This window comes from Crinia signifera, chromosome 8, assembly GCF_055691185.1.
Source record: "Crinia signifera chromosome 8, ASM5569118v1, whole genome shotgun sequence".
NCBI lineage: Eukaryota > Metazoa > Chordata > Amphibia > Anura > Myobatrachidae > Crinia > Crinia signifera.
In genome coordinates, this window is record NC_139224.1 from 21015533 (window position 1) to 21028647 (window position 13115).

Genomic DNA, 13115 nt, shown 5'->3' on the forward strand with positions numbered 1-13115 from the left:
TGTAAACCCTCTTTTTTTAACAACAGCTGTGGGTTTGTGGATCATATATAAACCTCAGGAAACACACACAGGCCCTTATTCAGATCTGATCGCAGTACAAATTTGGTCCCAAAATGGGCAAAACCATGTGCACTGCAGGTGGGTCTGATGTAACATGTGCAGAGAGAGTTCAATTTGTGTGAGTTATTTTGTTTCCGTGCAGGGTAAATACTGCCTGCATTATTTTTATACTGCAATTTAGATTTCAGTATCAACACACCCCACCCAAATTGAACTCTTTCTGCACATGTTACATCTGCCCCACCTGCAGTGGAACATGGTTTTGCCCATTTTGAAAACAAATTTGGGTACTTATGTAGTATCTGGGCTGCCGATTTTTTGATTGTATGCCTTAAGTTAAGGCATACAATCAGATGCGATGCGATGCGATATCGCATCGCATCGCATCCGATATCGCATCCGATATCGGATGCGATGACCCGATTTTTCCATAGAAATCAATGTTAAAATGATTCCTATGGAAAAATGGGTCCTTTTCATACCCCTACTATCCAAGTGGGCATGGAGTTGGATATAAACCTGTGGCGAGCGTAGCGAGCCACCGAGCCCGAAGCGTGGCGAGCGAAGCGAGCCCCGCGAGGGGACGGTATTCGTCCCCTCGCGGGGCTCGCTTCGCTCGCCACGCTTCGGGCTCGGTGGCTCGCTACGCTCGCCACAGGTTTATATCCAACTCCATGCCCACTTGGATAGTAGGGGTATGAAAAGGACCCATTTTTCCCATTGAATTCCATGTTAAAATGGACTCAGTCCATTTTAACATTGATTCCTATGGAAAAATCGGGTCATCGCATCGCATCGCATCGCATCGAATCGCATGGTCGCATGCGATGCGATGCGATCTCCCGATCCGACCCGATTTAGAAATCGGCAGCCCAGATACTACATAAGTACCCAAATTTGTACTGCAATCAGATCTGAATAAGAGCCGCAGTTTGGCTTTCCTCTTCCATTCAAACCCAACACACATTCACCCCCGATTTGAGTCTCCATAAAAGTTTTCACCTGTCTCCATAAGCAGACAGTGCCGGATGCGTTCCTGACCCGGATGCACTAAGGGCCTGTCTCTGAGCCACACTCTGTGTTAATGTCAGACGCAGTGTTGATAATCCAGCACCATAGGTAAACGAAACCAACATGTTGACACATCATTAGTACAGTAGGCCGTGTTGCAGAGGATTGGTTGAATTTGTAGTACTGGGAACAGACAGCTGCCTCATGGTGAAGAAGAGCACGGCTGTGTCCCTTTAAATCATCTCTGCATGGACTGCCTGTTTTACCAATCATTTCTGTCAGTGGCTTGTGATGGTGACAGTCCGGTATTTGGCACTTCCCTCCACACAGCACATGTAGCTCCAGCATGCTGCCAAATGGCAATGGTTGATTGATTATGGGAAATTAATTGCAGGATAATCCCCTATTTGTTACCCAAAGTTCCCGAGCAGAATCTGACATTGCCTACATAAGCCCTGATGGCACACTCACTATCTGAGGACAGGAGACAGCTTCACTCTGATGGTAAAATGTAGAGACAAGAATACAGGGCTGTAGTCAGACCTGCATATGGCCGCAGCCTAGAGAACAGGTACTGGAAACACCACCTGTCCAAGCATTTTTATGTGGACGTCCATAAAATACTGAGTGTTCCATTGCTGCCGCCCCCTTCACATATTGAATGGGTCTGAATTGCCCCAAAGTCTCTATTATTTAACACAAAGCTAATCTTGTAGTTACGGCAGTCTCATGCGGAGGTCGCAGTAGTGCGCAGACGGTACGCAGCAGAAGCGCACATGACTACAGCAGGTACATGCAGTGTGCAATTGGCCCCATCTCATAATGCGCTTAGTGACTTCGCAGCCCTGTATTCTAATCTGAATCGGGCCCTTAGTCAAACTTGATTTTGCGTATGTAGCCAAATTCGGCTTAGTCAAAATCGCCCATTAGCCACGATTGAACCATGAGTACATGGCTTATGTACTAAACACGCTAATCAGAATTATTATAATAAACACTGCTATTATAACAGAGTAATATTGAGGTGCTTAACACACCTTTGGGCAAAAACTCACCAACCGCAACCAAGTAACCACATCTGGTGGGTCCTAGGTCATTATAAAGCACAGCAGACTAAATTGAATAAAACTGTGAATTAAAAATAAAAGGTCAGATATTTTTGAGATCTCACACATCTGGGAGTCAGTGTAATAATCAGACCATAGTTACCTCCCCTCCCTGAAACAACAGCAATCTCCATTACTCCCAGCAGAGTCAGCAATCTCCATGATTGCACCTACCCCACATTATGCCGCTGTATACATTATTTGGGGAGAAACAAATCATAGATCTATATATTCATATGGGATAATCAATGAATTGGTTATAAAGCACATTGGGGCAGATGTATTAAGCCTTAACAAGAGATAAATGCAAGTGTGATAAAGAGAGATAAACGTCCAGCCAATCACCTGCTAACTGCCATGTTACAGGCTGTGTTTGAAAAAAGTCAGTAAGGACCTGATTGGCTGGACGTTTATCTCGCATTTATCTCTTGTTAAGGCTTAATACATCTGCCCCAATAATCCTTATGGCTACATGCATATTAAATAAGGTTTCTCATTGCCACTTATAAGGAGCCACGTGTAAGACACAATACATGCATAAGCCCTGACACGTATCAGAGTATTTTCTCCAACAAGTACAGTAGATCTGACAGAGGGCACACACGGTGAGATATGCACTTATTTTTCTATCCGATTTTGCTTATAGAAGCAAAATCAAGTCGAAATCGAATGAACATTGAATGATTTGTAGCAGCATTCGATGCAGATTCGATCCCAATGCGCCTTCACGTTTAGTGTAAATCGGAAAGAAAAGTAGTCTTGACAGGCAAGACTAAATAGCAGAAATCGTACGGCATATCGAAACGAATGCCAGATCAAATCGAACAGCATATAGAATCGAAATCGTATCGAATGCCAGATCTAACCGTGTGTACGCACCTTAACTGCTTTGAAGCTCATCCACATTTGGATGTAAGTCATGTTTATGACACGCCTCTCAGATGTAGCAGGACACGCCCACTGCGCTTAGAGGTTCCACCTTCACAATCTCACGGACATGCTTTTTCAAAAGTAGGCAAGTATGGATAAAAGAACAATCTCAAACACATTAAATATCCGCGGTCCTGCGTATTAATGTGTTGCTACATTGCGTTTTGTAGACTAGACGTGATAAAAGACATACAGTCACACAAACAGAACGGAACATTGGTGCCTTAAAAAGACTCACAATTTGGAGGTTTTAGACGATGATTGCAAGCTCTGCGATAACAGGATACATGCAACAGGATCTGCCCAGAATCCCTCCTAGTTTACTGCCCAAAGTCACAGAGCACAAGATCAGGGCACGGGTGGCACCGAGTCCTCATTCAGTTCCCAGAAGGGCAGCGAGAAGCAGTTTCCTCTGCAGCAGAGGAGGAATGTGGTGAGGAAAGAGAGGTGGGATCAATTTCAAATCATGTTTGGTACTATAGAAAGTCCATTGGTGAGAGAACTTGGGATGGGGTGGGGGGAGAGCCATTAAATTGGGACAGCTGAGGAGCGATCAGGTTACTGTGCTCTTATAATTGCACCTGTTTTAACTGTTTCATGTCTTCTAATCGCTGCTTAAATATCAAATCTAGTCGTATTATCTACTTAACCGTGAGAGTGTGTGTGTGTGTGTGTGTGTGTGTGCGTGCATGTGTGTGTGTGTGCTTGTGTTTTTGCATGTGTGTGTGTGTGCTTGTGTGTGTGTGTGCCTGTCTGAGAGATGGGGGGTTAGACTGTAACACAAACATGCAGGGCCGGCGCCACCACTAGGCAAATCTAGGCATTTGCCTAGGGCGCCGGCCACTGGAGGGCGGCATTCCCCCCCCCCCCCCCGTGCCGCGGGGGTACCTGTCCTGCCACTTTGTATATAAAGCTTGCGGCGGCAGCGGGGGGTCGGTGGAGTCAAGAAATAACAAGCGCTATCCGCCGGGCTATGTGGAAGCACTTCTGTTGTGGAAACACTGGCCGCACGCTGATTGGCTGAGATTCAGCCAATCAGCGTGCGCCGTGCGGCCAGTGTTTTCACAACAGAAGCGCTTCCGCGTAGCCAGGCGGATAGCGCTCGTTGTTTCTTGACTGCAGGGACCCCCCGCTGCCGCCGCCAGAAAGCTTTATATACACAGCCGCAGGACAGGTACACCCCCCCCCCCCGGCACCGGGGCGCCCCCACCCCGACTCGCCTGGGGCGCTCCGGTGCCTTGCACCGGCCCTGCAAACATGCCAAAGAAAGAGTTCCACAGCATCAATTGATAGTTTCAAAATGTTATTTGTTTTGTTTGTATCTTTTTTCCCCAGTTTTATTATTATTATTATTATTATCTATATATATATATATAAAAATCAATGTGTGTATGTGTGTGTATGTTCCCTATGGAATCCAAAACGGCCTGACCGATTTTGATGAAATTTTCAGGCAATCTTCAGATTAGCCCAGCGGGTGATCCTGTGAAGTTTGGTAGCGATCGGATCAACAGAATTAATTGATTGCACCATGAATGAGATTTCGTTCCCGCTGAACTTCTGTCAAATGCGACTGAATATTTAAGCCGTTGTCGACAACGTATTCCCAAATCTCACATCCAGATTGGCTGTGCAAACGTGCTATTTTGGCACCAAGAAATGATGATGTCAACAAGCTCAATGAGCAAATTCAATTGAAACTGCCCGGCAAAACAGTCACATACAAATCGATCGACACAGTAACGGACAAAGAACAAGCCGTCAATTATCTGATTGAATTTTTGAATTCATTGGAATCACCCGGAATGCCACCGCACGTATCACAATTGAACACCGGTGATGCTTATTCGCAACGTAAACGCACCAAAGTTGTGCAACGGAACCAGATTGACCATCGGCACTGCACCTATAGATATCTGCTAAAACTTTGTCACATGACCGCCCCCATCCATCCACCACAAGTAATCTGGCTATAGATAATTAGTGCTTCCCGTGTGAAGCCGGGGGGAGTCGCTAGTTATTATTATAATTATTATACTATTATCATACAACAGCCTACAGCACCATACAAGCAATATACAAATCAGAATACAATGCAGTGTAACTGACATCCAGGAATAACATACATAAACAGACTGATAGGACACGGACATGGGGTGACGGTAGGACCAATCACTATCTTTTAGGGAAAGTAGTGGCAAATCATGGGGGGGGGGGGACTTTGGCACTGCTTGAGTATGTACAAGAGGTAAAGATGCGCATACAATGCCAGGGCCACTGAATGGGAGCTAAAAGACAAGGGGGACGATTTATCACCATCCGCACCCTCAGATGTGGATGTCTATCTAGATTAAGGGTCTGATTCGGCAATGCCTGCTAAGCAGCTCCCTTCGGTACCATGCAGGGGGATGCACGCGAACACATCTCCTTGCATGCGTCTGAAAAGGAGAGGAATCATTCGACGGTCGCCGAAGAGGGGGCGGGCCCTGAAGTCATGTGACGTCAGCTGCCCGGCCTGAGCAGGCATCGGCCCGCCTGCGTTCCCAGGAGTATATTTCCTCAGTGTGTTTCTTAAACAATTCTCATGGTATTATTGGCCAGAGAAACGTATGAGACTCGCACGTGTCCATTCTTATCCCCTCTAAGGTCTTCACCCTCCAAATGAAAATGAAATTGTGTTATTCTGTGGACAGTTTGAAATCCTTCGAAGCACTTTGACCGACCTTAACATTAAATGTCATCATGTGAGAGTGGCAATAACGCAAGTTGGGAGTCCTGCCAATTTCTATAGGAGGATATGACTGATACTCTCTTCTCCAGGCCCCTCGTGTCCGGGAGGTGTGAACAGAAATACATTCAGCACACGTATGTGTATATATAGAACACAATCGCCCCTTCCTGTAAATGATGCCGGTGCTGTCCGAGAAATGGTTCTCTGTATGTTATAAAAGTCAGGTCGAAGCTCAGGGAGTCTTATCCTGCGTTACCCGTGTAAAAATAAAAACTGTGCTTACAAGTAAAACATACCACACAAACGCTATCTGGACTTTTGGGGGTTACTCAGGCCCGCGAATGGGTTGCGAGAATATCACCGACCAATCAATACCCAGCTGCAAATCCATTCGCCATCGATATTTCCAGAGTGTGCGGTCTGTGCGTAGCCCCGCCCCTTACACAACTGTGCGATACAATCAGGCTGCTGATATAACATTCTCCCTGAAAACACCTGATAGGCCTACGTTTTCCCTGACACGCCCAGAAAACGATCGGGTGACACCCACAAACGGTGGCTTCCTGTCAAACACCTTACAATCAGAGTAATCTCTGATTTTCGTTGCTGTTTGGCAACAATCCGTGTGCATGTGCAGTCATTCGATAATTGGTCGCCGTGTAAACTAGTACAGCAGCGATTTTGTCTCGATCACTATGGTTCGACATGCATTGGGTCGAAATGGTCAACATGGGACAAATGGTTGACCATTTCAGAATGCAGGAGGGGAGGTAACTATGATGTAACAGTGTAATGTGGGCTAGGTGACATGAGGAAGATTGTTAGACTATTGAGGGAGAGAGGGAGATTGCTGCTATTTCAGGAAGTCTCCTGCAGAATGCAGGAGGGGAGGTAACTATGATGTAACAGTGTAATGTGGGCTAGGTGACATGAGGGAGATTGCTAGACTAATGAGGGAGAGGGAGATTGCTGCTATGTCAGAGAGTCTCCTGCAGAATGCAGGAGGTAAGTAACTATGATGTAACAGTGTAATGTGGGCTAGGTGACATGAGGGAGATTGCTAGACTAATGAGGGAGAGAGGGAGATTGCTGCTATTTCAGGGAGTCTCCTGCAGAATGCAGGAGGGGAGGTAACTATGATGTAACAGTGTAATGTGGGCTAGGTGACATGAGGGAGATTGCTAGACTAATGAGGGAGAGAGGGAGATTGCTGCTATGTCAGGGAGTCTCCAGCAGAATGCAGGAGGGGAGGTAACTATGATGTAACAGTGTAATGTGGGCTAGGTGACATGAGGAAGATTGTTAGACTAACGAGGGAGAGAGGGAGATTGCTGCTATTTCAGGGAGTCTCCTGCAGAATGCAGGAGGGGAGGTAACTATGATGTAACAGTGTAATGTGGGCTAGGTGACATGAGGTAGATTGCTAGACTAATGAGGGAGAGAGGGAGATTGCTGCTATGTCAGGGAGTCTCCAGCAGAATGCAGGAGGGGAGGTAACTATGATGTAACAGTGTAATGTGGGCTAGGTGACATGAGGAAGATTGTTAGACTAACGAGGGAGAGAGGGAGATTGCTGCTATTTCAGGGAGTCTCCTGCAGAATGCAGGAGGGGAGGTAACTATGATGTAACAGTGTAATGTGGGCTAGGTGACATGAGGAAGATTGTTAGACTAACGAGGGAGAGAGGGAGATTGCTGCTATTTCAGGGAGTCTCCTGCAGAATGCAGGAGGGGAGGTAACTATGATGTAACAGTGTAATGTGGGCTAGGTGACATGAGGGAGATTGCTAGACTAATGAGGGAGAGAGGGAGATTGCTGCTATGTCAGGGAGTCTCCTGCAGAATGCAGGAGGGGAGGTAACTATGATGTAACAGTGTAATGTGGGATAGGTGACATGAGGGAGATTGCTAGACTAATGAGGGAGAGAGGGAGATTGCTGCTATGTCAGGGATTCTCCAGCAGAATGCAGGAGGGGAGGTAACTATGATGTAACAGTGTAATGTGGGCTAGGTGACATGAGGAAGATTGTTAGACTAACGAGGGAGAGAGGGAGATGGCTGCTATGCAGAATGCAGGATGGGAGGTAACTATGCATAACTGGCCCTATGGATCACCTACAAACACAATTTACTTAATTTCATATTTTTTTCTACATTTCTCCACAAGAAATGTCTGTCCCAGGGGTGCTGTGTAACAATTCATAGTCTAGTGAACAGTGATTCAAAAACGTTTCGGAACCACATGTCTAATTCCATGAAGTCGTTAGAAAGTGAAAGCAAATGTCTGCTTATTATGATCTAGAGCTAATCTTGGTCGCAATGTTAGTAAATAACCCTTGAGTAATGATGTCATACTCCTGTCATGCCTTACAGTATAAGTAGATTCGTGAGTCCACCTTGTCAGTTATGTGTGTCTGCCTGTGTTTATTAATAACAGACCCATATTAGTCATGGTCATGCATTGGAGATTACAGGAGGATGCCCATTTTTTTAACACTGTTTCCCTCTTGTTTTTCAGTAAGAATGTTTTTTAATATGTGATGTACAGTAATCAGGGGAAAGGGCACTGTGAGCACCACTGTCTCCCTCAATCAGGCACACTATAACAGGGCAGTACAGGATGCATAAGGGACCCACTTGGGTTGAATTAAGGTGTTTTGCACACAGGCGGCCACTAGATGGCATCTGGCGGAACAATATAAGTGTTGCGCCATTCGCCTGCAAAAAGTCACTACTGCAGGGTGCCCCTCCCGCCCTCTGGAAAGGTTGGCAACCCGCCTTAATACTGGCACACCGACCCCCCCCCCCCCCATCCGCATGGGCATCTCCCCCACTGCAGCGGTAATTTCCCACGATTTGCGGCTTTTCTTTTCTGGGCGGGGGTGGGGCTAAATTGTGTCATTTAGCCCTGCCCCTTCTCATAGACCCACTAATTGTGGGATTTGCAGTACTGGGAGGCGGGGCTTGATGACGTCTACATCAGGTTTCACCCCCCCTACTGCTGACATTCTCCTCTCCGTGCTTCTCCCGGAGTAGGCAACCCTGCACTACTGTTGTTCCATAAGTTTGACGGCCTGGTAACTAGTAATTAACACTTGAGAATTTGTACAATAGTAACAATGTTGACCCTTTGAGTTGCGCAAAATATCGGCTAAAAATTTCCAACATCGCTCACATTTGTTATATGAATTCAAATAAAAAAATCTGTAAAAAAAAACATTGTCTATCCTATATAAGGTAACATTACAGGTCAATTATGATAAATAAAATAGTTTGCTTGGCAATTTTCACACCAGTTTTGACAAATGCACCTGGCACTCAAAGGGTTAAACTAATTATTAATCAATTCATTAGTTAGTAGTTTACAATAGGTTTGCAAATAAGCGAGGAGTATACATCTTTAATCAGATGTAAATGTATCAGTAGAGAGTGCCATCCGGATACCCAGAACTTTTCAGCTTCCTAGTCTTTATTTTTTTTTTTATTGCAAACTTTATTACACTAACAAGAGTCCAATACAATGTAGGCGTGGCCATTAGTGTGTTTACCATCAATGGTGTAATGACAATGGAAGACCATCAATGGTAATCCCTGTTCTTTAACTGACTGCCCATGGGCCAATCAGAACATGAGGGCGGGGCGTTGTGGGAGTCAGGTGTGGAACAACGCTCAGCGACCCGACACTGTTTTGAAAAAACTGTGATGGGAAAGAACGGCAGTACAGTGGCTATTACGCTGCTGCATGGAGGTGCACATTTGCCCAATAGATTGTAAACTCTGGCCTTACTTACCGGGGGGTTATTGGGCTTGGCTGTCTGGCCGGCCCTATTATGGTGTAGTTGTAGACCCAGGATTTATTGGCGTAGGACATGTGTAGCGGAAATAAGATGTGATGTCACTGATGATCTGGCCGTCCTATCTTATTGCCACCATATTAGGTTTACGTATTATAAATAAAAAAACGGTGACTAATTTTAATGGCATTTCAGTGTCGTTATGTCTAGATAAGTTACATTTACTAATTATTTAGTTTAGTTTATTCTGTGTGATGATGTCATGCGATTCAGCATCTGCCAATAGAAAGTTTATGTGGAATTGTGATTAGACAGACCCGGATGTTCCTGAGCCCAGTGCAAATCTGCAGGTATTTACAAGGTGCTTATCCGCGGGTCACCAATATAAAACAGCAAGGGACCATTATCCATCATAAGGGCAAACTCGCCCAGGCCTGATCACATTGCATTATGTGCCCTGATACAGTCTCTGCTTCCTTGGTAACAGAATCTCATCCCCGTCGCTCTTTTCCTTACACTATAGGTATCCATGATGTTCCGTAATGGAAGGGATTCAGGGGAGAAGCGCGGCTGGGCCTGACAGATCTGGCAGCAGATATATGCAGAGTGAGAGGTGCAATTTATAGAATCCTCCGTTCCCAGCCAGCTGCCCCCCAACTAACCTTTCCTCTCCCAAATCTCCTGCCAGGCTAATAATAACCCCGGCTGTCTAACGCTGGACACACAGGCACTCATCTGGCTTTATTTTCATCCATTGCATTACTGTATACTCCTGTCAAAAAACATATATATATATATATATATATATATATATATATATATATATATTGTCACCAGTTATTTATATAGCGCACACATACTCTGCAACGCTTTACAGAGAATATTTGGTCACTCAATTTATTGGTGGTCTACAAGCAAAAGTAAAAAAAAAAAAAAAAAATATATATATATATATATTGGGCCTTATTCTAGTTCACTCTTTCTGACAAAATCCTTCTTAGATGGACAAAACCAAGGGCCTTATTCTGGTTGGTGCGGCCGGATCCGATTATGTGGCCAGGACCGTGCGTGCGAAACCCCGCCTTCCATACGGATCGCCAACTCCGTCCGTACGCGGCAAGAAGCTGGCCGAATGGACCGCACGTGTATTTTACACGGAATACGCATCCTCCATCTAAGGGAACCTCCCCCATCATTCGATGGTCGCAGACCATCGGCTGCAGGACCGAGTGCTCCACCAGCTCCCGCAACCTCAGACCACACGGACATTTCTCCGTGCAAAAGCAGAGATCTGGGCGGGCAGCTGACATCCGGCGATGTCATATGTCCGCCCCCTACACGTGCGTCACGGCCGCATTACCATACGTACGCCCAGCGTTTGCATGGGAACGCCCATGAAACGCGGGGCGTATGCATATGGTAATGAGCCCAAATAGCCCTTCACGCCCCTCTCCACCCCCTGTTCGGAGTGTTCACATATCATGCGGGATTTGGCCGTACGCCCCGCTCGCACATGCGCAGAGACGCCTCTGCACATGCGCAGACACAAAACATCGGCGGGCCGAACGCACGCTGATATATCCGCACCAACCAGAATAAGGGCCACTGTGCACTGCAGATGTAAAATGTGCAGAGAGAATTAGATTTGGGTGAGTTATTTTGTTTCTGTGCAGGGTAAATACTGGCTGGATTATTTTTACACTGCAATATAGATCTCACTTTGAAGTAAAACCCCACCCAAATCTAATTATCTCTGCACAAGTAACATCTGCCCCACCTGCAGTGCATATGGTTTTGTCCATCTAAGAAGGAATTTGTCAGAAAGAGTGAACTAGAATAAGGCCCTTTGTCTCTTTTCTCTGCTTGCACCAGATACTTACTGACGGGCGTCCCAGCTGCGTGTGCTGCTGCATATTTATTGGTGGCAGGAGAGTTGTTTTATCCCGGGAGACCTTGTTGCCTTGGTATAACTCAGGAGTATACATATTATTATCATTGTCACATCCCCAGAGAGCTTAATATCCCAGTTCATGAGCAGCATTGCCTGTCAAAACATAGCAAGTCACATACAGTAAGGAGAACTCACCATCACCCTGAGCTTGTTGTTCACCAAGTCAAAGTTTGTGACAAAAGGGGTCTGGTGCCAGACAGCTATCGGCGATGGCTACAAGGTAGTGGCACATCACAACCACTAAAATCCCAGCTGTATCCTCTCACCCATACGGGTATGTGGGAATATCAGAAAAGGAGGAGATATATTCCCTCAGCACATTGCAAAGGATCAGCAATGAGATATGAATGCTACACAATAATAGAAATGCAGAGATCTCAGGTAGTGTCAAGGCGTCTACCAGGGAATAGAATGATAGCACCCAGTCTGGGTCATAAATTGCATATTGTTATACTACATAATAATAGCAACTCCATGACTATGTAGTCTATGTACTACAGTGTACGGTGATAAAGTACCAGCCATTCAGCTCCTAACTGCCATGTTACAGGCTGTTTGAAAAATGACAGCTAGTAGCTTATTGGCTGGTGCCTTGTCTCTTTCCACTTTATCTCTCACCAAGGCTTATTATAGACCTCCATTATCTAAATTAAAAGGCAACTTACCTTAAGGTACCTGAAGATCCTCCAAAATGCCACTACAAGAACCTCAATAGGGTTAGTGGCCCTAAGTGGACTCTCCCTCATACCACCCAACTTTGAGTCCATATAACAAGGGATGCCTGCGCACGCCATAGAAGCATGACAGAATTTTGGGGGTGTGGACTAGCAACCAGGGGCATGGACTATGGCCACGGAACTCCTGCTAGGCCATGCCCCCATTTTCCACTGCTGCGGGGGGCATGGCCAGGGCTATGAGAGCTGCTGGCCATGTCCCCAGCCCATCTGTCTACTGGAATTGACTCTGTGCGCAAAGCGGGTAGCAGGTGGGACTCCCAACTGCCCCACCACCACAGGACACTGCTGTCCCCAGGCAGGACTGCCCACAAAAAATGGGACAGTCCCACGTAAATGGGGACAGTCCCATGTAAATGGGGACAGTTGGGAGGTATGCCCTCCCTCCTTCTTCATCCTCTTGCCCCATCCGTGTTCTCCCTGGGGCAGTTACTTTGCAGAACACCCTAACTTCCGATTTGCTGTAGACAGGGCCAGATCTACCATCAGGAAGCTTTAATCAGCTGCCTAGGGGCTGCAGAATCTTGGGGGCACCCCTGAGTCTGGCGTTAAAATTAAGGATGACTCTGAGAGAGGCATCACTGTTGAACTTAATGCAAACTGCAGGAGTTGAGCTTCTAAGACGTCCTTTCCACACATTCACCACAGGTTCTGGAAAGTTAATATTGGGGTGTGGGGGGAGCAGTAATCGGAAGTCTTGCCTAGGGTTCTAAAAAAACCTTGCACCGGCCCTGGCTGTAGGATATGAGGTGCAATAACTGCAATACATTCATAATAAAACAGCAGTTGAGAAGGAAAA

At 46.0% G+C, this 13115-nt stretch overlaps 1 protein-coding gene across 1 annotated transcript in view; it reads right to left on the reverse strand.

Annotated features, from left to right (window-relative positions):
* LOC146027209 (SRSF protein kinase 3-like) overlaps positions 1–12328 on the reverse strand; it is a 30006-nt gene extending 17678 nt beyond the window's left edge. The window contains exons 1-2 of the mRNA XM_083158165.1: positions 12248–12328; positions 11718–11795 (exon numbers count right to left, since the gene is read on the reverse strand). Of these exons, the coding sequence (XP_083014291.1) occupies positions 11718–11795; positions 12248–12328 (159 nt within the window). The remainder of the gene's footprint in view (positions 1–11717; positions 11796–12247) is intronic.
* Between the last annotated feature and the right edge of the window lie 787 nt (positions 12329–13115).